Below are 27,192 nucleotides of genomic sequence, written 5' to 3'. Positions count from 1 at the left end.
TTCACATCTCGACTCCAGGGCTTCAAAATCAGGACTAAGGCAAGAAGGAAGTGTATCTGGGATTCCAGAAGCTGGCCTTTTTCATTCATTGTGATTTTCTCCCCACTGGCTCCCCAGATTGTCATCCTGACCCACACACAGACTGCCTTCACTAAGGCAGTTGCCCTAACCCTGCCATCCTGGCTCCCAGCCCTCCAGCGCACCCAGACCACAGATCTGCACCTTCTTCCTCACTACACTCCCCATCCTCACAGAGTCTCAGCCTGCCTTCATCCCAGTGCTCCATCCTCATGTCAGCCTGCGCTTTTGTGCTGGCCCCTCTCTACAGGCTACCCCACCGTGTACTTACGCCTGAGGTGAAAGTTGGTGAGGTAGGGGAACTGACCGCAGGCCTGGGCCTTCAGAGCCATTTCCGTGACTATCTTACTCAGGGGCACAAAGGCCAAGATGTTGCTGGGGTGACACATCAAGTTTATCAGCTGCGGCAGGGACACCTGGCAGGGGACACATGAGGGCTTCAAAGCCCAGTCCCAAATCAGCCCCAGTCATATATTCTCCAACCTTGTTACCTCGTATCCCTCTCCTGGAGGAGCATTTGAGCCCTGTGTATGCAGACTCCCCCACCCCGCCACACGCACACAAAACCTCCTCCCATTCCATACTAGTAATGTTGTTGATCCCAACTCATGGTGACCCCATGTGTGTCAGTTTAGAGCTGTGCTCCATAGGGTTTTCAATAGCTGATTTTTCAGAAGTGATCAGCAGGCCTTTCTTCCAAGGCACCTCTGGATGAACTCAAACCTCCAACCTTTTGATTAGCAGCTGAGCACGTTAACCATTTGCACTACTATAATCAAGGTCCTTATTAAAATTATAAAAGGGAGGGATTGATTAGACAGACAGAGGAACTTCTTGAAATGCGGAATTGTGTGACATGTAATCACCTTCAATGGGGAATATTCCAGAGGCAGGAGAAATATTAAAGGCCAGGAGACAGAGTTTGCTGGGAGAGCAGCTCCAACTCCAGGGAAAAGGAGATTGAATCACAGCTCTTCTTTCCCTCCTCACAGCCCTTTACTCAACTCTGGCCCACACATCAGCTCATTTGCGCCTACAGGAGTCCTTATAGGTTGCTGTAAGCAGGATGGGTATATAATCACCGTCCTTTGGCAGGAGAAATCACAGCTTACAGCAACTTGCTCCAAGATTTTATAGCAACTAGAAACTGGCAGAACAGGGCTGAAGCTTAGGCCTCCAGACTCCCCATCCAGTGACCCTATTCAGCTCTACTGAGTCACTTCTCAGAGGAGCCCCAGGCACTCAAGTGGGAATAGATGGAGATGGGGAAGGTTGGAAGAGACAGTACGTGGGGTTAGATAGCGGAGAAGGGGAGAAACAGGCAGTCTGTGGGTCAGGATGCTGACCTGGGGAACCAGAGGGGAAGAAAAGGGGAGGCTTCTTTAGCCCTATTTTTTTTTTTTACCATCTGTAGAATTCTGGAACACATTTTTTGAATTTCCCCTGTGATCTGAAATAAAAGGAAAAATTAAAATCTGAAACCAATGCTAGCTGAGTGTCCTGATTCAAGGCCTCCCATGGCCCACTGATCAGGGTTTTAGATGCCTAAGGTCCCTCCTCATCATGCCAGCCTCCCCTCCTCTTCTTTCCCTTCTGCTTCCAGCTGTCCTTTCTCCTGCCCCCTCCCCTGAGTCTCGCTCTCACCCTCCACCCCTCTACCCCTTCACCTGCCTGGTTTCTTTGTACTGAGGAGTTCAGCTCGCTGAGCTTGATGAGGTAGTTGATGATGACGTTTCCCTGGGGTAGGTTCAAGTAGCCACACTGGGCCAGTCTCTCAAGGAAGTACAGGAGGGCCACCCGTACCTGTGAGGTGACAGACCATCACATGACAGGACAGAAAGGGACTTCTAGGTTGGTCAGTATGACCCCTCATGTTCCAGGTGAGGTCACAGGCCCAGAGGAGGTAAGTGGTGTCCTCGAGGAACCCAGATATTTGGACTCCAAGTCTAGTCTGAGCTCTTCAGCGGGCTCTGTGGTCAGGACAGGTCATCAGCCACTGAATCTGACCACTTCCAACCCACTTCACCTCCTACTAACCTGGAGAACACTAAGCTCTTAGCTTACCGACTCCTTACGTCCCCAGAGATATTAAAAGTGACAGGAGTGTTGGGTGGGGGCAAAATCTGAGTCCAAGAAAAGTCCCATGTTCTGGTCTTCATAGATGAAGACAGGAATGGATTCCTGATATTCTTGAGGGCCCAGCCCTCACATTCTGGGCTTTTCATTAACTTAAGGATTGTTGTTGTTGTTGTTAGTTGCCATCAAGTTGGTTCTGACTCATGGCAACCCCATGTATTGCAAAATAGAACTATGCTCCATAAGGCTTTCAAGGCTGTGACGTTTGGAAGCAGATCACCAGTCCTTTCTTCTTAGGCACCTCTGGGTGGGTTTGAACCAACAACATTTTGGCTAATAATCGAGCACTTAACCATTTGCACTACCCAGGAACTCCTAACCTGAGAATTAGGACTTTGTTTTTAGGGATGATGCCCATTGTCCAAGGAACTCTGGTGGCCCAGTGGTTAAGTGCTCGACTGCTAACCGGAAGTTTGATAGTTCAAACCCACCAGCTGCTCTGCGGAAGAAAGATTTGGGAGTCTGCTTCCATAAAGATTTGTTGTTGTTGTTAGATACCATTGAGCTGGTTCCAACTCATAGTAACACTATGTACAACAGAATGAAACGCTGCCAGGTCCTGCACCATCCTCACAATCACTGCTGTGTGTGTGTCCATTGTTGCAGCCACTGTGTTAGTCCATTTCATTCAGGGTCTTCCTCTTTTTCACTGAGCCTCTGCTTTACCATGCATGATGTCCTTTTCCAGGGACTGGCCCCTCCTGATAACATGTCCAAAGTACGTGAGACAAAGTATCTCCATCCTTGCTTCTAAGGAGCATTCTGGCTGTACTTCTTCCAGGACAGACTTGTTCATCCTTCTGGCAGTCCGTGGTGTATTCAATATTCTTCCCCAGCACCGTAATTCGAAGACATCAATTCTTCAGACTTCCTTATTCGTTGTCCAGCTTTCGCATGCATATGAGGTGACTGAAAATACCATGAATTGGGTCAGGTAGACCTTTGTCCTCACAGTGATACCTTTGCTTTTTAATACTTTATAGAGGTCTTTTGCAGCAGATTTGCCCAGTGCAATACATCATTTGATTTCTTGACTGCTGCTTCCATGAGCACTGATTGTGGATACAAGTAAAATGAAATCCTTGGGAACTTCAATATTTTCACCTGTTTCCATAAAGATTTACAGCCTTGGAAACCCTATGGACTAGTTCTACTCTGTCCTATAGGGTCGCTATAAGTCAGAAATGACTCAACGGCAACAGGTTTTTACGAGCCCATTGTCCTCGGCTTGGCACTCAAAACCACTGCTCCAGCCATCCCTGTGCTCTGTCCTGCAATCCAGAGCTGGGGGTGGTCTCTGCTGTCTCCGACCCTGGCTGGGCCACACAATCGTCTAAGGAGCTTGTTAAAAATACGGCTTCTCAGACCCCACCCCAGACCTAATGTTTGAGATCTTCTCTCCAAAGGAAACCGGGTTCTGAGGGGGGAGAATTAGTATCTTTTAGAGCCCCATGTCCCCACAGGGCACACCACAAGTGCTGCCCACCGCAAAGGCTCAGAAAATGGTTAGGGACCACCTCTCCACTTCTCAAACCCCTCTAAGTCTCTGAAGAACACAAATGGAACCCAAGGGCAGGGGTCTGAGCCTAGAACTGGCTTCATTAGGGTGCCCTACCTCTCCTCCTTCTCCCTCAACATCCTCCCACTCTCCGTTTTACACGACCTCAAGAGCTCTCCTCCCAACGCCCACACGCACCAGTTTGAAATCCTCCTGAATCACAATTATGACTGAATTCATCACGTCACTCTTCACTTTCTCTGTCTGGGACACTAGAGAAAAGACAGACATACAGTTGGAGGTCACCTTCTTTCCACCTCCTCTGTTACTTTGGAAGATATAAGAAGTAAGAAAAATTCTAGGTATAGTCCTGATCTTCAAAGGCCAGGTGAAATCTCCAGGGGTTATCTCAGCGATCCCTCTGCCTCCAACTCATATGGAAACTTACCCAGCCTACACTGAACAGTGACCTAAAACACTACTTCGATCAAGCTTTGATCAAGCTGGCATTTGAGCCTCAACCTACCAGTCTCGCATGGCTGCCCACACAAATCTACATCTCCGGCCAAGCTCTCTTCCCCCACCCTGTGTACATCTCAACCTTTAGAACTTGGACCGAGGGTCTTCTACGCTGGGAACATCCTCTCCTAAGCCACTGTAACAATCTTTTCGCCTGCCGCTAGTCCCATTCCTACATAAAGCCCAGCCCAGCTCCCCGATTAATCCCTCACCACGTTCTGTTCCATATTATCATGCTCACATTTTTGCATCTTATTGCATACTGTCTTGCATTGTTGAGCTGTGCAAACAGCCTCATCTTCCCTACTCAATAGTGAGCACCTTGAAAACAGGGGCCATGTCTTATTTGTACTTGTATTCTCAGTGCCTAGCACTGTGCTGGACACACAGTGCTTGATTGGAGTGGAATCCTATTCTTCACGATAACAATCATAGATAAACCCATTGTGGTAAAGTAGATTCTGCCTACTCACTGCAGATTAGGCACTGTTCCAAGCACTTCACATGTTATCTCATTTAATCTTCAACTAAAAAACCAGTAAAACCAGTTGATGTTGAGCCAATTCCAACTCATGGTGACCCCATGTGTGTCAGAGCAGAACTGTGCTTCCTAGGGTTTTCAATGGCTGACTTTTTAGAAGTAGATCACCAGGCCTTTCTTATGAGTTACCTCTGGGTGGACTCTAACCTCTTTCGGTTAGCAGCTGAGCATGTTAACCATTTGCACCACCCAGGGACTCCCAAAAACCTCTACAGGTAGGTATTATTCTCACCTCCATTTATCAAATAAAGAAATAGAGGCACAAACTAAAAATAATTTGCCCAAGTTTACAGAGCTAGTAAGAAAGGGGCAAAGCCAAGATTTGAACCCACAGAGCTTAGTTCTACAAACTGTGCTTTTAACTAGTACACTAAACTGTCACCCAGAGAAAGGAAATCTCTGAGGAACGAAGATCAAGTCCTAAAGCCCTGGGACCAGGCCCCATTCCCACTCACCTTCCCAGAACACATACGTGAAGACTTGAAGAGCTGACGCTACTTTGACTGGATCAGTGGATTCTAGCACCTTCCGTAGTAATAGCACCATCTGCTCATTGTATAACTTGGCTATCAGAGGGGCACAAATACAAGGGAATCAGGAGTATTTTTATTTTTTAGTAATTTTTATTCTACTTTAAGTGAAAGTTTACAAATCAAGTCAGTCTCTCACACGAAAACCCATATACACCTTGCTACGTACTCCCAATTACTCTCTCCCTAATGAGACAGCCTTCTCCCTCCCTCCACTCTCTCCTTTCATGTCCATTTCGCCAGCTTCTAACCCCTCTAGCCTCTCATCTCCCCTCCAGGCAGGAGATGCCAACATAGTCTCAAGTGTCCACCTGATCCAAGAAGCTCACTCCTCACCAGCATCCCTCTCCATTCCATTGTCCAGTCCAATCCACATCTGAAGAGTTGGCTTCAGGAATGGTCAGGAGTATTTTTAAGTGGTGGGAGATGAGTAAAGGTAAATCACACATGAAGCAAGTCACTGATACCATGGGCTGGATAAATTAGGGTTCATTTCTTGTTATGTACTGTTGAGTCAATTCCGACTCACAGCAACCCTGTATGACGAGTAGAACTGCCTCATAGGGTTTCCTAGGCTGTAATCTTTATGGGAGCAGATCACCAGGTCTTTTCTCCAGCAGAGCTGCTGGAGGGTTTGAACCACTGAACTTTTGGTTAGCAGCTGAGCGTTTAACTATTGTACCATCGGGGTCCATTAGGATAGAGAAAAGGAAGGAAGAAGAAAGACAGCCAATGTTTGTCCAGCATTTACCATGGGCCAAGCATGGTGCCAGATACTTTGCCTTCCCCTGCCCCGCTGCGTGTCTGTCCCCCTCACCATGGGTCAGCACATGTCTCACGATCATCAGTGCTATAATTCCTTTATCACTATTCTGAACCGAGGATCACCACAGAAGAAAAGGAAACCAACCCCAGGTTAATGAAGTGGGAACTAAAGGGGTGGGAGGTAGGGGCAAGGCCCATGTCCTTTGAAATTCATTTAACTTCAGGCAAATCTCACATAATTACTCTGGTATTCATGGATGGAATACTTGAATGGAAGCCCCCCCAAGGGAACCTAGGCCCCCACTGCAGTCCTGGGAGAGACAAGAGTGCTCCTGAGTTCCCAGGGGCCTGGACTAGGAAAATGTGTTAACTTACTCAGGGTGTAGAAAGCCTTCAAGGTGAAGCTGTAGTTCTGCACTGTGTGAGGATCTGAGCTATTGACTTTTTCTCTCACCTATGGGGAGACCAGGGACATCAGGCCTGGGAGGATTGAAACCAGGGCCCCTGGGCATAGATGGGGAAACTGGGGGTGGAGCCATGAAGAATATGGTACTTGGCCACAAGGAGAACAGGAAAATAGAACCCAGGAATCCACATCCCCAGCCCCAAAGGGAAGAAGACAGTGGCCAACAAATTAAATATATGGAAGGTATCAGCCTTCTGCAAAATGTCCAATCATCTTCTTCCCACTCCAGGCTGCAACAGAGAAGGCCTGGCATTTCCACAGGCATGTTGGAGTAGTAGCTTGGACCTTCTGCCCTTTTCCCAGAGTTTAGAAGGAGCAGCAAAGGCCTGTTACCCCCAGAAAACATATGGGGATATGTCCAACTTACCTCATGGAGAATGGCCCACTCTGTGCCCAGAATCCAGACAGTTGCCTATTCTAGGAAAGTCTGAAGTGTGTATGGTTAGGATCACCATGTGAAAACACCTGTGCTGTGTGCAAGTTGTGACCTGGGCTTGGAAAGCCATCACCTCCAAAGAGTGAAAGAACAAGCACAGGGTGCTTCTAGCCCCTCCACACTCACCTGCTTGAAAAGCATGTCCACAATATTTTCCAGCTGTGATGCCAAGTTTACACCTCCACTGCCGCTGACAGCCAGGGCACCCAAAAGTTTGTAAATACACTGTGGGCACAAGGACAGAGTCAGGACCAGTCAGCCCAGCCCTTTCCACAGCCTCCTCTTTCCTCACATCTTCTCTTCAAGTAGCCCCAGTGGTGCAGTGGTTAAGAGCTATGTATGGCTTCTAACCAAAAGGTCAGCAGTTCAAATCCACCAGCCACTCCTTGAAAACCCTGTGGGGCAGTTCTACTCCGTCCTATAGGGTCGCTATGAGTCGGCAATGACTTGACAGCAAAAGCAATGACATGACAGCAACAGTTTTAATGGATTTTCTCTTCAAGGATGGTCCCAGCCATCAAAGTTTCACACCTCCCTCTTCAACCTTTGCAAGGAAGGCTCAGGGTTTATTTCTTACATAGCTAAATACAGCTAGGACTTCTTTGGCCTCGCCCAGGAGGCGACATTTGTTTTCAAATAACCCCACAAATTCCACAGAAACTTTTAAGGCAATTCAACACTGCCAGTATTGGCTGACTTCAAAGTAGGCTAAATAAACCATAGCAAAGCAGGAACTGGTTCTATTGTTCTCAGACTTACAAAATTGTGAAAACCAAGTGTAAAAACCTGAATATTTGCCCTCCACCTAACGGAGTCTATTGTTCGGTGAATTGCTCTGACATGAGAGCACCCCCAAACAGTCTCAGCAGGATCCCCGCTTGCATATGTCAACATTCCCTTGGATTTTTTAGAACAGCTTTCTTGAGTATAACTGACATGCAATAAACTGCACGTATTTAAAGTGTACAGTTGAATACGTTTTGACAAACGTGCATGCCTGTGAAACTATCACCACAATTAAGATAATGAGCATATCCATTATCCCTCGAAAGTTTCCTATTGTCTCTTTACAATCTTGCCCTCCGTCTGGCCCCCCCTCCCCAGTTCCTTCCCCTCTCCAGGCAGCCACTATCACTATAAATCTGTCACTTAACTTTTTAAGAAACTGCCAAACTGTTTTCCAAAGTGGTTGTGCCAATTTACATGCTAATAGGTAAGTGGTGATACTTTACTGTGATTGTAAATTCCGCTTCCCTTTTTTTTTTTTAATGTCTAAACGGGAGCCCTGGTGGTGTAGCGGTTAAGAGCTTGGCTGCTAACAAAAAGGTCAGCAGTTCAAATTCACCAGCCCTTCCTTGGAAACCCTATAGGGCAGCTCCACTCTGTCCTATAGGGTTGCTATGAGTTGGAACCTATAGCACCTAACAACAACAACAAAAAATGTCTAAATGGGGTCCTGGTGGCGCAGTGGTTAAGAGCTTGGCTGCTAACCAAAAAGTCAGCAGTTTAAATTCACCAGCTGCTCCTTAGAAACCCTATGGGGCAGCTCTACTCTGTCCTATAGGGTTGCTATGAGTAAGAATTGACTCAACAGCAATGGGAATGTCTAACGTTGAGCATCTTTTTGTGTGCTAATTTGCCATTCATACATCTTATTTGGTGACATATTTGTTCAGATCTTTTGTTTGGATTAAAAAAAATTTTTTTTAATTCATGTGTTGAGAGTTCTTTATATATTCTGAATATGCACATGATTTGCAAATATTTTCTCCTACACTGAGGCTTGTCTTTTCATTCTCTTTTAACAGTATCTTTCAAAGAGAAGAAGCTATTAATTTTGATGAAGTCCAATTTATCCATCCTTTCTTTTTGGCTTGTGTTTTTGGTGTTGTATCTAAGACACTTTTGCCTAACCCAAATTTTTCCTATATTTTCACCTAGAACTTTTATAACTTTTGGGTTTACATTTCAGTCTATGATCTATTTGAGTTAATTTTTGTATATGGTGTGAGGCATGGATTGAAGTTCATCTCTTTGTTCCGGAACCATTTGTTGAATAGACTATCCTTTCTCCAGTGAATTGTCTGAGCTCCTCTGTCCAAAATCAATTGACACTATATACGTAGGTCTATTTCTGGATTGTCTACTCAGTTCCATTGATCTGTTTGTCTATTTTGATGTCAATAGCACACTGTCTTCATTATTGTAGTTTAAGTCTTGTTCTTCTTTTTCCAAGTTGCTTTGGCTACTCTGAGTCCTTTGTATTTCCACATGAATTTGAGAATCAGCTTGTCAATTTCTTTTTAAAAAAAAAACCTGCTGGGATTTTGATTAGGATTACATTAAATCTATAGGTCAATTTGGGAAAATCTGATATCTTAGCAATATTGAGTCTTCTGACTCATTAACACAATATATCTCTCCATTTAATTAGGTCTTATTTAATTTCTCTCAGAAATGACTTGTAGTTTCCAGTGTGCAGGTCTTACATACCTTTTCCAAATTTATTCCTAAGTATTTAGAATTTTTTATGCTATTGGAAATGGAATTTTAAAAGTTTGATTTCATTCTTAAAGTTCAAATTGAATCAGAAAATTCAGTTCCAATTGTTCATTGCTAGTATATACAAACACAACTGGTTTTTTGTATATTGATCTTGTATCCTACAATGTTGCTGAATTCACTTATTAGTAGCTTTTTTGTAGATTCATATGATTTTTTATATAGATGAACATGTTGCCTGGAAATAAAGACAATTTTACTTCTGTCTTTCCAATCTGGATGCCATCTATTTCGTTTTTATGCCTTAATACACTGAGTAGAACAACACTATCAAGTGACTTGACCTAACTGACATTTGTAGAATGTTCCACTCAACAGTAGCAGAATGCACATTGTTTCAAATGCACACAGAACAAAATGCATTTCTGTGCTACCCACCCCACTCTTAGGGCTGCTGTAAGGATCAGAGGTATATGAAAAAAACTGTTGCCGTCCAGTTGATTGTGATTCGTTGTGACCTTATAGAACATAGCAGAACTGCCCCATAGGGTTTTCTAGGCTGTAATCTTTATGGAAGCAGACTGTCACATCTTTCTCCCACAGAGTGGCTGGTGGGTTTGAACTGCTAATGTTTCGGTCAGCAGCCAAGCACTTAACCACTGAACCACCAAGGCTCCTTGAGATATATGAAAGCACCTTGCAAAGGACTATGCACAAGTAGGAGACAAATTACTATTAGTTATGGTTATAAATGCTTTTAAGTGAGTGCCTGAGTGTCATTCTCCTCTAGGAAACTGTCAAATCATCCCAGGAGAATTCATGACTATTCTTTGATTTATGTCTCCCTAAATGGTTAGTAGAGCCCTGGAGGCACAGTGGTTAAGCACCCAGCTGCTAACTGAAAGGTCAGAGGTTCGAACCCACCAGCTGCTCCACAGGAGAAAGATGTAGCAGTCTGCTTCCATAAAGACTACAGCCTTGGAAACCCTATGGGGCAGTTCTACTCTGTCCTACAGGGTCGCTATGAGTCAGAATCAACTACTAGCCAAAAGGTTGGTGGTTTCAACACGCTAAGAGGCGCCTCGAACCCTCCCAGAGCCACTTCGTAAGACAGGCTTGGCAATCTGCTTCTGGAAGGTCACAGCCTTGAAAACCCTCTGCAGCAGTTGTACTCTGCACACATGGGGTTGCCATGAATTGGAATCAACTCTACGGCAAGTAACAACAAAACAACAACAACATAGTCTAACTTGCAGCTGTTGTTGAGAAGCTCTGTCCGAGATGAATGGATAAACAAAATGTGATGCATACACACAGTGAAACATTACTCAGCCATAAGGAGAAGTGAAGTCCTTGTATGTGCCACAATACAGGCGAACCTTGAAAACACTATGCTAAGTGAAATAAGTCAGTCACAAAAGGACGAGTACTGTATTATCCCACTTACATGAGATATCTAGAATAGGTAAATGCATAGAGACAAAAGTCTACTAGTAGCTACCAGGGGATAAGGAGAGTTGTTGCTTAGGGGGCACTGAGTTTCTGTAAATGGTGGTGGAATAAGTTAGAAAAGGACAGTGGTGATGGTTGCACAACATGATGAATGTAATCAATGTCACTGAATTATACATGTAAAAACTGAAAAATTGGCAAATATTTTGTTATATATATTTTTACCACAATAAAATAAATGTTTCGAAAAGAATGCTAAGATTTTGTGGGGCGATTGGAACTCTTATACACTGCTGGTAAGAATGTAAAATGGTACAACCACTGTGGAAAATGGTATGGCACTTCCTTAAAAAGCTAGAAATAGAACTACCGTATGACCCAGCAATCCCACTCCTAGGTATATATCCTAAAGAAATAACAGCCATGACACAAATAGACATATGCACACCCATGTTCATTACAACACTATTCACAATAGCAAAAAGATGGAAACAACCTAAGGTCCATCAGCAGATGAACGGGATTAACAAACCTGGTACATACACACAATGGAATACTACACAATGATAAAGAATAATGACGAATCTGTGAAACATCTCACAACATGGATGAATTTGGAGGACATTATGCTGAGTGAAATACATCAATCAAAAAGGACAAATATTGTATGAGACCACTATTATAAAGAAACAAGAAAAGGTTTACACACAGAGGAAAAAAAAAACATTCTTTGATGGTTACCAGGGATGGGAAGGGGAGGAAGGGAAAATTACCAAAATAAAAAAATAGAAGACACATGTTAATTTTGGTGAAGGGAAAGGCAATACACAACATGTGGGAAGTCAGCAAAACATGACCAAGGCAAGGGAGGACAGAGAAGAATGCAAGGACAAAGGGTAACAACAGTAATTACTATAACATAGACAATCCTACAACAATAGTATTTACAAACGGATATATAGGTAGACAGGTACACCAAGAGGTGTGGGAGGGTGTAAGGGAACACATCCACCTACGGACATTGGTTTGGTGGTGGAAATTTCTACATACATAACTACACCAAAAAAAAAAAATCAAACCTGTTGCCGTTGAGTCAATTCTGACTCACAGCAACCCTGTAGGACACAGTAGAACTGCCCCATAAGTTTTTCAAGGAGCAGCTAGTAGATCGAACTGCTGACCTTTTTGGTTAGCAGCTGTAGCTCTTAGCCAATACGTCACCAGGGTTTCCATACATAACTATAGGTGTTGCTTATACATTAATATAGACAATAAAGCACACAAGGGACATAGTCAGGGCAACCTCATAGACATAACCACTTTGTGGAATGACGTTCCTAGGCTTGAAGGCAAAGGACCATAGACACGAGGGACATCTATGTAAACTGGCACAACATAGTTCATACAGACAAAGTTCTGCATCCTACTCTGGTGAGTAGTAGTGTCTGGGGTCTTAAAAGCATGCAAGTGACCATCTAAGATACAACTATTAGTCTCTACCATCAGGAGCAAAGCAAAGTGAAGAAAACCAAAGGCTCAAGGGAACGATTAGTCCAAAGGACTAATGGCCCATATGAAGCACAGCATACATGACCCTGAGACCAGAAGAACTAGATGGTGCCCAGCTACCACTACTGACCGCTCTGACTACGATTGCAATAGGGGGTCCTGGACAGAGCAGGAGAAAAATTGTAGAACAAAAAATCAGATTCACAAAAAAGACCAGACTTACTGGTCTGATAGAGACTGGAGGAACCCCTGAGACTATCGCCCTAAGACACCCATCTGAATTGAAACTGAAGACATTCCCAGAGACCACCTTCTAGCCAAACCATAGGCAGGCCCATAAAATAAGCAATATCAGGTGAGAGGAACGTGCTCCTTAGAACAACCAATTATATGAGATCAAAAGGGCAACATCTGCCCAAAAGCAAAGATGAGAAGGCAGGAAGGGGCAGAAAGTCAGGATAAAAGGAGAACAGGGAAGTGCAGAGAGTGCTGACACATTGTGGGGGAATGAAACCAATGTCATGAACACTTTATGTACGAACTATTGAATGAGAAACTAATTTGCTCTGTAAACTTTCACCTAATGCACAATAAAAATTTAAAAAACAAGAATACTAGGATTTAAAATCTACTAAATCCATAAATAATTAAGATTTTTGTATAATTGCTTTGGCATGAATAAAATCTTTTTTTTTTCTGAAGCTATGCTATTAATAAAACAAAAAAGGAAAGGAAAGAAACTTTGTCCATCTAACAGGGCATCTCCTATGGAGGGCCTCCCAGAAACTTCCTTTCAAACATAGTGAGACCTCGCTATGTGTGGCCTTTTGAAAAAAGGGCAGGGCCACTCAGACCAAGTTCTTCCTGACCAGTTTAGGGCCCCTAGCCAACTTGTACAGTTCATCCAAAGGTCTCCTGGCTCCCACTGCCCCTTTGGCTGCACCTTTTCTTTCTGCAGGTGAACTCCTGCTCACTCCTCAACCCTGCCTCCCCCGAGAAACCTATTGCCCACCCATCATCCTGGCTAACTTAGATGCCTCTTTCTCACCACAGCATAAATTACAACAGTTTAAGCAGGAGTTCTTCATCTGGGGCCAAAGGATGAACTTCAGAGGGTCTGTGACTCCCTGGAATTGTACCAAAATTCAGTGTAAATGTACCTCTCATAAGATTCTCCAAAGGGTCTGAAGCACAAAGCAGGTTGAGAACCACTGGATTAAATGTTCTCCCCAAGTCCATCACAACCTGGGGTCTTCAGAACATTTGTGTTACAAAATGTGACTGAATTCCAGTCCCTGGACAAGCAGTCCTTGTGGGCTCCTTTAGGGACTGGTGTTAGCAAGGGTCCAAGACATATGAGGATGGTGCAGACATGGGAGCATTTCCAGGGCATGGGAATGGCTTTTCTCTGCCCCTTAAGCCCCCTCTATGTGGCAAGCCCTTCTCATCTACCCAAAAGGTTGTCCCATCTCCCGGGCTCTGAGAGAAAGGGCTCTCTGTGCTCACGCTGTTCCTCTGCCTTGAATGCCTTCCCCAGCTTTGTCTGCCTGATTAATATTTACTTACTCTTCAAGGCCTAACTCATATGTCGTCTCCTCTGAGAAGCCTTCATTAAATTCCTGTAGGCAGAACTAATCATTCCTCTCTGTGCTCCAATAACCCTTTCTACAGTCCTGTCTTTATACACGAGTCCCTGGGTGGTGTAAACAGGTTATGTTCACACTCAGTTACTAACCCAATGGCTGGAGGTCCAAGTCTGCTCAGAGGCACCTTGGAAGAAAGGTCTGGTGAGCTACTTCCAAAAAATCAGCCATTGAAAACCCTACAGAGCACAGTTCTACTCTGACACACGTGGGGTCGTCACGAGTCAGGGTCCACTCCACAGTGATTGATGGTGGTGGTCATGATACATCTATCCATGTGTTCATACATCTCTAGTTGAGCACGTACCACACAGAACTGTGGTTCTTATAGATATCTCTCCCTACAAAGACACAGAGCAGCTCTAAGACAAGCACATCTCCATTTCCCAAGCTAAGCATAGAGTAGGTAATCAATAAGTGTGGGATGCATTAACTCAGGGGTCAGCAAACTTTCTCTGTAAAGGGCCAGATACGAAATATTTTAGACTTTGTAGATCACACAATTTCTGTAGCAACTGTTCAACTTTGCCTTTGTAGTGCAAAAGCAGCAACAGACAGTACCTAGACAATATGTAAACAAATGGACATGGCTGTGTTCCAATGAAATCTTATTTACCAAAACAGATCTCAGGCTGGATTTGGCCTGTGGGCCATGCTTTGCCAAACCCTGCACTAACTACTCAGTTAAATTTCCTTCTCATCTCTATCCCAATCACCTGGGAAATGTAGAAAGGATCCAGTTTTGCCTCCGTCAAAGTCATTAATCTTCGGGTTAGCCAGTTCACTTGGTTCTTGAGTTTGGGTGATGGCATGAGGAAGAAGAGGTGGCCAATTACCACTAGGGCTTGCTCCGTCACCTGTGCCCAAGGAGACACAACCTGGCCTCAACTCAGGGAGGGAGGCAGGACAAGCCCTCAGAGGGCTTTGCCTCACTCAGCTTTGTATTCCTAGGGCCTAGCACCAAACCAAAAACCAAACCCAGTGCCGTCGAGTCGATTCCGACTCATAGCAACCCTATAGGACAGAGTAGAACTGCCCCATAGAGTTTCCAAGGAACACCTGGTGGATTTGAACTGCCGACCCTTTGGTTAGCAGCCGTAGTACTTAACCACTACACCACCAGGGTTTCTGGGCCTAGCACAGAACCCAGCAAACAGAGGGTACTCAGTAAATGAAAACTGCATAATTAATGAATAAATGAATGGACAGTAGAGTATTTGCAGACTGTACCCTTTGCTGGCAAATAGGAGGAAGATGCTGAGGAAAGTCCAGTGAGTCAACAAGTGGGCAGACACTGCTATGCCCCACCTTTAGCTCAAGCCTCAATCCTCCAACCTGTCCACCCAACCCAGCTACCTCCCACTCCCACCTTGCTATTGTTCTTCAGGGGCCAGCGATTGAAGAGAACCCTGAGGGTCTGGCAGGCCTTGATGGACAGCGACTCTGCAGAGATGTCCATCACTTCTTCATTTTCACGTCTCAGATCCAGATGTTTCCGGGCACTGATGGCCAACCCGTTGAGCACTGTGGGGGCCACAGGGAGTTGAAGCTGCCCATCAGTTTTCCCTTTCCCCAAAGGGAGACACACACATGGGGATACAGTCTTTCCATCCCCAACCCTAAAAAGGTCTTTGGAGTCCCGTGCTAAGAAAGACTAGCCCAGTCACCACCTCCCCAATCATCTTTCCTTCTCACTGCACCTGGTTCACCCAGCAGGGGCAGAGAAAGTGGCTGAGGTTGTAAACACCCACAGTATCCCTACAAAGCTAACCCCTTGTCCCAAATAAGGCAGAGAAAGGGCACATGGAACAGAGCATCTGCTCACACCCTGCCCTGCTCTTGGCCACCTGCTGCCCCTTACCCAGCCTTCTGGGATCCACATTTAGAAGGGCCCGGCCTTTTCCCAACTTTCTCTCCTCCCTCCCCCATTCCAACAGAGCCTTCCCTCAACCTTCACCACCCTCACCTTGACATATCGCCAACATGTCATTCTCTCTCTCAGCCTTCCTCAGAAGGCGCAGGATATATTCCCAAGTGGGGCCAATGTACGTGGCCACACCTGGGAGGGAGAGATCAAGAAAGACAACCTTATTCCAGGGAGAGGGGCCTTCCAGCCATAGTGCTGAAAGCCTTATTGATTAGGAGCCAGGAGGCCTGGGTTCTGATCCTAGCTCTGCCTTCAAAGAGGCTGGGCAACCTGGAGCCAGCGATTTAACTTATCTGGGCTTCAGCTTCCTCAGCTACTTACTAAAGAGGACTACAGTTTCTGACTTATTTACCTCACAGGGTTACTGGGAAAATCAAACTCAAGTCATGGATGTTAGCACAGCATATAAATGCAAGGTATTGCCACAACCTACACACATATAACCCCTTCCGAGGCCCCTTAAGGACCCAAAGAGCTGTGATGTTTTGGGTCAGCGTGAGAACATTTGCTGTGATTAGATCCATCTCCTGTCACTGCAGCCTCAGAGCTTGCTGTGCAGCCCACCCCACACACGTTGTCATTTTAAACCTAATCCCCAGAAGGCCAGCTGACTTCCCCTGCCTCTCTTTGACTCCAGCTGTAAGTGGTAAAAAAAAGTATAGGTATTGTTATTTGCCCTGTGACTTAATTTTTTATTTTTACACTTTGTGATTGAGAGAGAGGAGTAGAGTGGGCAAGAGAACCACTGCTGTGACCAGTAGCCCAGGGGGTGGATGGTATGGTGATTCTCTGCCTCATCCTGCTACACTGTTACCCTTCCAAGCTAATCAAGTTCAAAACTGCAGGTTCACCCAAGGAAAGCACTCCTCACTTCCTCCTTTGCCCCCCATCACAGTAAATGGGAGCCTTTCTATTCCGCCCTTTCACTCCATCTTTATTCCTAAATCTCCCCCGCAACCCCACAGCCTCCCATACCCTAATATTTTTTTTTACTGTGCCATTCCTGGGTCTCTAGGAACTCCCTCCTGAGTTCCCATCAGCCCCACAGGGATCCTGGTTTGTTCCCTCACATCTATGATTGACCCAAGTGGAGCTGTCCGGTGAGATGAGTCAAAAGGACAGTCTATACCATACAACCCAGAAATCCCACTCCTAGGAATATACCCTAGAGATACAAGAGCCTTCATACAAACAGATATATGCACACCCATGTTTATTGCAGCTCTGTTTACAATAGCAAAAAGTTGGAAGCAACCAAGGTGTCCATCAACGGATGAATGGTTAAATAAATTGTGGTATATTCACACAATGGAATACTACGCATCGATAAAGAACAGTGACGAGTCTCTGAAACATTTCATAACATGGAGGAACCTGGAAGGCATTATGCTGAGCGAAATTAGTCAGAGGCAAAAGGACAAATATTGTATAAGACCACTATTATAAGATCTTGAGAAACAGTAAACCTGAGAAGAACACATACTTTTGTGGTTACGAGGGGGGGAGGGAGGGAGGGTGGGAGAGGGTTTTTTTATTGATTAATCAGTAGATAAGAACTGCTTTAGGTGAAGGGAAAGACAACACTCAATACATGGAAGGTCAGCTCAATTGGACTGGACCAAAAGCAAAGAAGTTTCCGGGATAAAATGAATGCTTCAAAGGTCAGCGGAGCAAGCGCGGGGGTCTGGGGAGCATGGTTTGCGGGGACTTCTAAGTCAATTGGCAAAATAATTCTATTATGAAATCATTCTGCATCCCACTTTGAAATGTGGCGTCTGGGGTCTTAAATGCTAACAAGCAGCCATCTAAGATGCAGCAATTGGTCTCAACCCACCTGGAGCAAAGAAAAATGAAGAACACCAAGCCCACATGACAACTAAGAGCCCAAGAGACAGAAAGGGCCGCATGAACCAGAGACCTACATCATCCTGAGACCAGAAGAACTAGTTGGTGCCCGGCCACAATTGATGACTGCCCTGACAGGGAGCTCAGCAGAGGACCCCTGAGGGAGCAGGAGATCAGTGGGATGCAGACCCCAAATTCTCATAAGAAGACCAAACTTAATGGTCTGACTGAGACTGGAGGAATCCCGGCGGCCATGCTCCCCAGACCTTCAGTTGACACAGGACAGGAACCATCCCCGAAGACAACTCATCAGAAATGAAAGGGACTGGTCAGCGGGTGGGAGAGAGATGCTGATGAAGAGTGAGCTAATTATATCAGGTGGACACTTGAGATTGTGTTGGCAACTCTTGTCTGGAGGGGGGATGGGAGGATAGAGAGAGTGGGAAGCCAGCAAAATTGTCAAGAAAGGAGAGACTGAAAGGGCTGACTCAAGACGGGGAGAGTAAGTGGGAGTAGGGAGTGAGATGTATGTAAACTTATATGTGACAGACTGATTGGATTTGTAAACGTTCACTTGAAGCTTAATAAAAGTTATTATAAAAAAAAAAAAAAAAGGACAGTCTAGAGTCCACATAGCCCCCTCCTCCCCACTGCCCCTGGCCTCTTCTCAAACTAACTCTCCCATCACAGGGGTCCATACCCTGGCCGAAGCTGAGTTTCCCCACCGCCATCAGGAGGCTCCTTGGGGGCAGGCTGAAGTTATGAAATTTGTCCCACAGCTTGATTGTGACCATTCCTGGGCAGTAGGACCCCAGAGCTATTAGAACTGCAGTACACATCTCTTCCAGTTCCCCCTCAGGCTTCTGAAAAGAGAAAGACTAATTCTGTTCCAAGGTGAATCCCCAAGATGAGTCCCCAGGATTCTGAGAACTCCATTTGGTCAATAAGCGATTATTTCTAGAGGCCAGGAATTCACCTACGTCAACCTCCCACCCCATGCAACGTATACCTTTCCATTTATGGAGAACAAGCACTTCTAGAGTGTATAAGAGGAAAAGAGGCCAAGGAAAAGACAATCTCTTGGTTTGCAAGGTCTCTGGCTTGTATGTTGGGGTGGGGGCTGGGGAGTTGGAGATTCTAGAGCACAGAGCTTCCTCTGCAGCAGCAAGAAAGCACTCAGGAAGGTGGGCAGATTGTGGGAGCAACATTGGAGAGTCCTTGGTAGGCCAGGGGTCTATATCAGAAGATGGGTGTGCCAAGGGAAGAAAGAAAGACACCTCATAGCTAGGTAGTTAGCCAAGAAGATAAGGCAGCTTATTAACCCAGTGTCAGGAAAGTAAGTGCCAAAAGTATGTAGATAGATAGGTAGGTGTCATGAAGGTTCAGTCTAAAGGTGTATGAAAAGACAGATGGGTGGACTTAAATAGGTCTGTAAATAGATTAAGATGATTAGTTGAGTCACAATAACAAAGGTCACTGCCTAAAGTATCCCAGGAGGAGGTTTAGGACACAGTCTGAGGACCAGGTCAGACTCTGAGGCCAAAAGCCCCAAATTCTTCCCCCTTTTCCATCTTACCTCTTTCCATTTCACCCCTTCCCTCCATTACTGAACCTTCCCTTCTGCCCAGGTCATAGCTTTTGAGACGTGCTCAGGGTACAAGATATGGGCTCTATCAAATTGTTTAGGAACTTGAGGTACTAATATTCCAGGTCCTGCTTAGTTTCCAAATGTCCTTGGAAACAACTGTTAAATAGGACCAAATGTCATCATCCACCAAAAGGAACTCCTGGGCTCAGAGCTGGGATCCTGTCTTTCCCTGCAGCCGGTATCACAGAGGCATGGGCTCCTCACCATTATCCTCAGGTAGTTGATGATGCTATTTGTCACCTTCTGGCATAATGGAGTTGTCATCTTGTGATTTAAGATTTTAGTTTCCAGCAACTTGAGGGTTTGTAAGACTTTTTCTGCTGACAACTACAGGAGAGAAGGAACTCAAGAAGGAAGGAAGGTTAAGGGGTAGAGATAATAAAGAGAACGGTGATCCCTGGTAGAACAAGGAGAAGTGAATCTAGGGAAAGGATGAAAGCTGGACTGGGGTGGGCATGGGGGTAAGTTGAGGTGGTATGGGTCAGACTAGAAATAGGAGGACCAGACCTGGGGCTGTGAATGGACTGGGCCAAATAATGCTCTGGTGACGGTGGAAATTTTCCCCACTGTCCTGCACCATGGATATGTGCCCATCCAATTACCTTGATGGAGATGGTCCTACTCTGGGTATGTGCCCATCCAGTTACCTTGATGAAGCCAGGGAGATGGCTGAAATGCTCTCACCTCACCAGGAACTTGGAGCGAATCCATAAAGATTTCGATGTTCCTTCCTGAGGCATCCCATTCCAAGTCCCTTTCAGCAGTTTCTGAGGAAACTACCATAACTGTAAACATTTCTGTTAGAAAGAAAGAAGGTAGAGAGGGAGGCTATTTCTCTCATGCTGCAGGTGGGTACTTCCTAGGAGGTGGGTTTCATGGTATGATAAAAACATACAAAGAATCGTGTTTAAGAATCAGAAGATGTAAGTCTGGCTCCCAATCTGACTGTCCCTAACTAGAATATACCTTTAGGCAATTCACTTAACTCCTGGAGTCTCTATTTCTTTATACATAAAATAAACACAATAAAAATTACCATGAGGCATTCATTTTATCCTGGAAACTTCTTTGCTTTTGGTCCAGTCCAACTGAGCTGACCTTCCATGTATTGAGTGGTGTCTTTCCCTTCACCCAAAGCAGTTCTTATCTACTGATTAATCAATAAAAAACCCTCTCCCTCCCTCCCTCCCTCCCCGCTTCGTAACCACAAAAGTATGTGTTCTTCTCAGTTTTTACTATTTCTCAAGACCTTATAATAGTGGTCTTATACTATATTTGTCCTTTTGCCACTGACTAATTTCGCTCAGCATAATGCCTTCCAGGTTCCTCCATGTTATGAAATGTTTCACAGATTCGTCACTGTTCTTTATCGATGCGTAGTATTCCATTGTGTGAATATACCACAATTTATTTACCCATTCATCCGTTGATGGACACCTTGGTTGCTTCCAGCTTTTTGCTATTGTAAACAGAGCTGCAATAAACATGGGTGTGCATATATCTGTTTGTGTGAAGGCTCTTGTATCTCTAGGGTATATAACGAGGAGTGGGATTTCTGGGTTGTATGGTAGTTCTATTTCTAACTGTTTAAGATAACACCAGATAGATTTCCAAAGTGGTTGTACCATACTTAATGGTCTGACTGAGACTAGAGGAATCCCGGCAGCCATGGTCCCCAGACCTTCTGTCGGCACAGGACAGGAACCATCCCCGAAGACAACTCATCAGACATGAAAGGGACTGGTCAGCGGGTGGGAGAGAGATGCTGATGAAGAGTGAGCTAATTATATCAGGTGGACACTTAAGAGTGTGTTGGCAACTCTTGTCTGGAGGGGGGATGGGAGGATAGAGAGAGAGGGAAGCTGGCAAAATTGTCACGAAAGGAGAGACTGAAAGGGCTGACTCAATAGGGGAAGAGCAGGTGGGAGTACGGAGTAAGATGTATGTAAACTTATATGTGACAGACTGATTGGATTTGTAAACGTTCACCTGAAGCTTAATAAAAGTTAATTAAAAAAAAAATTACCATGAGAATCAAAAGAGATGAGGTTTGTGCCTGTCATGGACTGAATTATGTCCTCCCAAAAACATATGTATTAATTTGGCTGGGCCATGATTCCCAGTATTCTGTGGTTGTCCTCCATTTTGTGATTGTAATTTTATGTTAAAGAGGATAAGGTGGGATTGTAACACCCTTACATCACTGATCCAATGTAAAGGGAGTTTCCCTGGCGTGTGGCCTGCACAACCTTTTATCTTACAAGAGATAAAAGCAGAGAGTTGGGGACCTCATACCACCAAGAAAGAAGCACCAGGAGCAGAGCTCATCCTTTGGACCCAGGGTTCCTGTGCAGAGAAGCTCCCAGTCCAGGGAAAGACTGATGACAAGGACCTTCCTCCAGAGCCAACAGAGAGAGAAAGCCTTCCCCTGGAGTGGATACCCTGAATTTGGACTTCTAGCCTACTAGACTGTGAGAAAATAAACTTCTTTTTGTTAAAGCCATCCACTTGTGGTATTTCTGTTATAGCAGCACTAGATGACTAAGACAGTACTGTTAGGTATCAACTTTCAGGATCTCAGCATGCCCTTTGGGTCACATTTTTTCCCTTGATATCATAAAGTGCCTTTACAAAAACTCTCTAGGCATAGAGTGTTGGATGAAGTGAATACATGTCCACAGGACTATGAAAAATTGATTACTATAAACTACAAACTTACATTCTAGCCACATATACCCACAAAAAAAAAATCAAAGCCCATTCCCATCCAGTAAATTCTGACTCATAGCGACCCTATAGGACAGAGTAGAACTGCCCCATAGGGCTTCCAAGGAGAGGCTGGTGGATTCGACCTACTGACCTTTTGGTTCGCAGCTGAGCTCTTACCACTGAGCCACCAGGGCCTCCATATACCCACGGTCTTAATTAATAATGAAAATAATAATAATAATAATAATGATAGGGGGAAAAAAACATAAAACTGATTTATTCTGGGCTCAGTTTATCTACTACCAGCAAGGGTAATTTATTTACTTACTTATTTACTTAAATGTTCTGGCTTGTCTTCATTAAAGACATTATTTAACTTCTCCAGGCCTTATTTTACTCATTTGTAAATAGTAGTAGTAGTATCTATCTCACAGAGTTGTTGTGAGCATTCTGAGATAATATACATAGAACAGTACCTGATATAGTAAGAATTCAATAAATGTTAATGGTGTTGATGATGGTGAGCCTCAGTTAGGAACTGCTGGCATTCTGCCTGGATCCACAGCATCCCCATCACCACTGTAAGAATGGAGCCCCTTCATTGCCATTTTAAGGCTCTGGACACTAGATCAGGAGTAAGGGATGTGCAGGTGAGGCAACCACAGAACAACTAGAAAGGAAAAGTATGCATGGAAGGACAGAGATGGGGAGAAAGAGAAACAGACCCCACTTGAAATAACAAAACTCTTTAAGCCAAACCTGTTGCCATGGAGTCGATTTTGACTCATAGTGGCCCATAGGACAGAGTAGAACTGCCCCATAGGGCTTCTAAGGAGCAGCTGGTGGATTCAAACTGCTGACCTTTTGGTTAGCAGCCAAGCTCTTAGCCACTGCACCACCAAGTCTCCTAAAATGAACACGGAAACTCAAATTCCCCAAAAAACATAGAGAAATTTAATGCTATGAAAGAGCCAACAAAATCTTAAATTGGAACATGAACTTACTCTAGAGGAGACTGATTTTATAAAACAGTCTCTCCAAGACTTTAATAAAATAACAATAATTAACATCATCACCATTTAAATAAGTATGCTTAATATCTAAAAAATGAAACAATTTTCATTTACAAGGGCAAGATATCATAAAACAAAAAGAAACAGAATGAAATAAGAATTAATAGATACAATAAAGGACAAGTTGGAAATAAAAATGTAGACATTAAAATTTTAAATCTCAACAAATAGGATACAGTCAAGACAGGACAGAGTGTCCTGTAAAAGGGAGGATCCGTAAATTAGAAAACAGTTCTGAGTAGTTTACCCAGATGCAGCACAGAGAAATAAAGAAAATAATTTTTAATAAGGGAACAATTAACTGATATGGAGGATAGACTGAGAGGAGTCCCAAAACAACGGAGGGAAAACAGTTAATTAAGAATTGCCCAGAAAGACCAGACTTGCTGGCCTGACAGAGACTGGAGAAACCCTGAGAGTACAGCCCCTGGAGACCCTTTCAGCTCAGTAATAAAGTCACTCCTGAGGTTCACCCTTCAGCCAAAGATTGAACAGGCCCATGGAACGAAACAAGACTAAAGGGGCACACCAACCCTGGGGCAAGGAGTGGAAGGCAGGAGGGGATGGGAAAGTTGGTAATTGGGAACCTAAGTTTGAGAAAGGAGAGTCGATGTGTCATGGGGTTGGGAACCAATGTCATAGAACAATGTGTGTACTAACTGTTTGATGAGAAACCGGTTTGTTCTGTAAACCTTCATCAAAGTACAATAGAAAAAAAAAAATTGCCCAGAATTGAAAACAGACACAAAAATCAGGTGGAAAGTATACCCTGGGTACTCACCAGGATAAAAGATAAACCTACACTTAGATACTCAGTAGACACACTGCAGAACATCAGGGATAACAATTTAAAGCCACTAGAATAAAATACAAATTAACAACAAAGGAATAATAATCAGACTGACAGTCAGTGTCTCCATAGAAACAGAAGGTGTGAAATAGAGTGATGTATGTTGTACTCCCTAGAGTCTAGAGTAATCACTAAAGAATGTAAAACGACCAAGCTGATACAAGAAGAAAACAAAATGACTTTAAAAAAAAAATTGCAAGGCAAGGAAAGAGAGAAATTAGGGACACAGAACTGTAAGAAGTTGCTAGTGTACGAAATCATCGCTCTGAGAATTAATAAATAAAAAGACAGCATTAAGCCTTTTTCCTACTTTTCCTGGACACAGTTGCAGGGTAACCAAATAGTTGAGAGAAGAGCTTATAACGGAATTCCAGCCAATAAATGCAAAAGGAGTGAGAGAATAAGAAAATCGCCATTTTCCAATACTTAGTGAGATTATGGCTGTAGCACTGGTCATCAACGGACGGTGAAGCCGTTAGGTAAAAGGCTGTAATGGATGAGTAAGTCAAACTGACAACACAGGAATTCATGTTACCACCAGGCATTATATATTCCCTGATGGGATGCCATAGAAAGTACACAACACCACCTATGCAATATTCTTGACAAAAGAAGAACAAGAGTATAATCAAGCCTTTGGATCTAACTATCAGCTTCTGTGAAATACAGGAGGTAAAGGAACAAGTTGAACAACTTCACTAAGAAGCAACCAGCCAAATGCAGAAAGTAAGACAGACTATACGGCAAATGATCCAGTTTTGGCAACAAAAAAATGGCATGAAAAGGGACGGGGTGGGGAGTGAGGGTGACTGTAAATAAATGCAGTGTTGAACCTTGTTTGGATCCTGATTCAACAAACCAACTGTAAAAAGATATTTCTAAGACAATTAGAGAAATCTGAATATGTCTGGATATTACATGATATTAAGAATTTTAATATTAATATTAATTTTTTTAAATTTATTATGCTGTAAGTGGAAGATTACAAATCAAGTCAGTCTCTCATACAAAAACTTCTACACACCATATTATGTTCTCTTAGCTGCTCTCCCCTGATGAGACAGCACACTCCTCCTCTGCATCCTGTATTCTCCGTATTCAACCAGCTCCTGTCCCCGCCTGGCTTCTCATCTCACCTCCAGACGGAGCTGCCCACATAGTCTCATGTTTCTACTAGAGCCAAGAAGCTCACTCCTCACCAGTTTCATTTTCTGTCTTATAGTCCAGTTCATCCTCTGTCTGAAGAGTTTGCTTCAGGAATGGTTCCAGTCTTGGCTAACAGAGGGTCCAGGGACCACGACCACCTGGGTCCTTCCCACCCCATTCAGACCATTAAGTCTGGTCTTTGTATGAGAATTTGAGATCTGCATCCTAGTGTTCTCCTGACCCATCGGGGACTCACTGTTGTGTTCCGTTTCAGTGCAGTCATGGGTGGTAGCCAGGCTCCATCTAATCGTTCCCATCTGACTCTGATGTAGTCTCTGGTTTACGTGGCCCTTTCTGTCTCTTGGGGTCATCTTTACCTCAGGTCTTTGGTGTTCTTCATTCTTCTTTGCTCCAAATGAGTTGAGAGCATCTGATGCATCTTAGATGGCCACTCGGTTGCATCGAAGACCCCAGATGCCACTCACCAAAGTGGGATGCAGAAAGTTTTCTTAATACATTTTCTTATGCAAATTGACCTGGATGTCCCCTGAAACCATGGTCCCCGTCCCTGCAATCCTGGCCTTCGAAGCATTCGGTTGTATTCAGGAAAATTCTTTGCTTTTGGTTTAGTCCAGTTGTACTAACCTCTCCTGTACCAAGTGTTGTCTTTCCCTTTACCTAAAATAGTTCTTGTCTACTACTTAATTAGTGAATATCCCTCTCCCACCTTCCCCATCCTCGTAACCATCAAAGAATGTTTTGCTTCTGTGATTAAGCTTTTTCTTGAGTTCTTATAATAGTGGTCTCATACAATATTTGTCTTTTTCAGCTGACTAATTTCACTCAGCATAATGCCTTCCAGATTCCTCCATGTTATGAGATGTTTCACAGATTCATTGTTGTTCTTAATTGTTGCATAGTATTCTGTTATGTGAATATACCATATTCTGTTATCCGTTCATCCACTGATGGCCACATTGGTTGCTTCCATTTTTTTTGCTACTGTAAACAGTGCTGCAATGAACATGAGTATGCATATATCCGTTTGTGTGAAGGCTTTTATTTCTCTAGGGTATATTCCAAGGAGTGGGATTGCTGGGTTGTATGGTGCTTCTATTTCTAGCTTTCTAAGGAAGGGCCAAATCGATTTCCAAAGTGGTTGTAGCATTTTACATTCCCACCAGCAGTGTATAAGTGTTCCAGTCTCTCCACAACCTCTTCGACATTTAATATTTTGTGTTTTTTGCATTAATGCCAGCCTTGTTGGTGTAAGATCTCATTGTAGTTTTGATTTGCATTTCTCTAATGGCTAATGATCGTGAGCATTTCCTCACGTATCTGTTAGCCACCTAAATGTCTTCTTTAGTGAAGTAACTGTGTATATCCTTCGTCCATTTTTTAATTGGGTAATTTGTCCTTTTTGTTGTTGAGCTTTTGCAGTATCATGTAGATTTTAGAGCTCAAACATTGATTGGAATTGTCGTAGCCAAAAACTTTTTCCCAGTCTGTGGGTAATCTTTTTACTCTTTTGGTGAAGTCTTCAAATGAGCATAAGTGATTGATTTTTAGGAGCTCCCAGTTATCTAGTTTCTCTCCTGGTGTTTCTGCATTGTTATTAATGTTTTGTGTACTGTTTATGCCATGTTTTAGGGCTCCTGGCATTGTCTCTATTTTTTCTTCCACAATCTTTACCGTTTTAGATTTTATATTTAGGTCTTTGATCCATTTTAAGTTAGTTTTTGTGCATGGTGTGAGGTATGTGTCTTGTTTTATTTTTTTGCAGATGACTATCCAGTTATGCCAGCACCATTTGTTAGAGACTGTCTTTTCCCCATTTAACTGACTTTGGGTCTTTGTCAAATATCAGCTGCTCACATGTGGGTGGATTTATGTCTGGATTCTCAATTCAGTTCCATTGA

At 43.9% G+C, this 27,192-nt stretch overlaps 1 protein-coding gene across 2 annotated transcripts; it reads right to left on the bottom strand.

Moving 5' to 3' along the window:
• Positions 1–837: 837 nt before the first annotated feature.
• Positions 838–20,661, bottom strand: LOC135231255 (maestro heat-like repeat-containing protein family member 1). 2 transcript variants are annotated; one of them, XM_064284737.1, is made up of 11 exons: positions 20,180–20,661; positions 19,700–19,822; positions 18,548–18,710; positions 16,042–16,134; positions 15,445–15,599; positions 14,792–14,932; positions 7,096–7,194; positions 6,443–6,521; positions 5,228–5,338; positions 3,911–3,984; positions 838–1,881 (listed from the first exon to the last, which is right to left on the bottom strand). In XM_064284737.1, exons 1-11 carry the CDS (start codon positions 20,288–20,290, stop codon positions 1,624–1,626), a joined length of 1,407 nt encoding a protein of 468 aa, XP_064140807.1. In that variant the 5' UTR covers positions 20,291–20,661; the 3' UTR covers positions 838–1,623. The 2 variants fall into 2 exon arrangements, with proteins under 2 accessions (XP_064140807.1, XP_064140808.1); XM_064284738.1 differs by lacking the exon at positions 16,042–16,134.
• Positions 20,662–27,192: the final 6,531 nt, after the last annotated feature.

The sequence above is a fragment of the Loxodonta africana genome, chromosome 4 (genome assembly GCF_030014295.1).
Source record: "Loxodonta africana isolate mLoxAfr1 chromosome 4, mLoxAfr1.hap2, whole genome shotgun sequence".
In the NCBI taxonomy this organism is placed as follows: Eukaryota; Metazoa; Chordata; class Mammalia; order Proboscidea; family Elephantidae; genus Loxodonta; species Loxodonta africana.
Note: the sequence above shows the minus strand (reverse complement) of the source record. Positions and strands in the feature narration are given on the sequence as shown.

Bases quoted from the DNA above. Each gene is read 5' to 3' on its own strand.
- LOC135231255 (XM_064284737.1), bottom strand. From the start codon at position 20,290: ATGTTTACAGTTATGGTAGTTTCCTCAGAAACTGCTGAAAGGGACTTG. The intron at 16,135-18,547 runs GTATGGACCCCT...TCTCCCTCCCAG, and splicing joins GAAACTCAGCTTCGGCCAGG to GTGTGGCCACGTACATTGGC. The intron at 5,339-6,442 runs GTAAGTTAACAC...CCCCTCTGATAG, and splicing joins GAAGGCTTTCTACACCCTGA to CCAAGTTATACAATGAGCAG.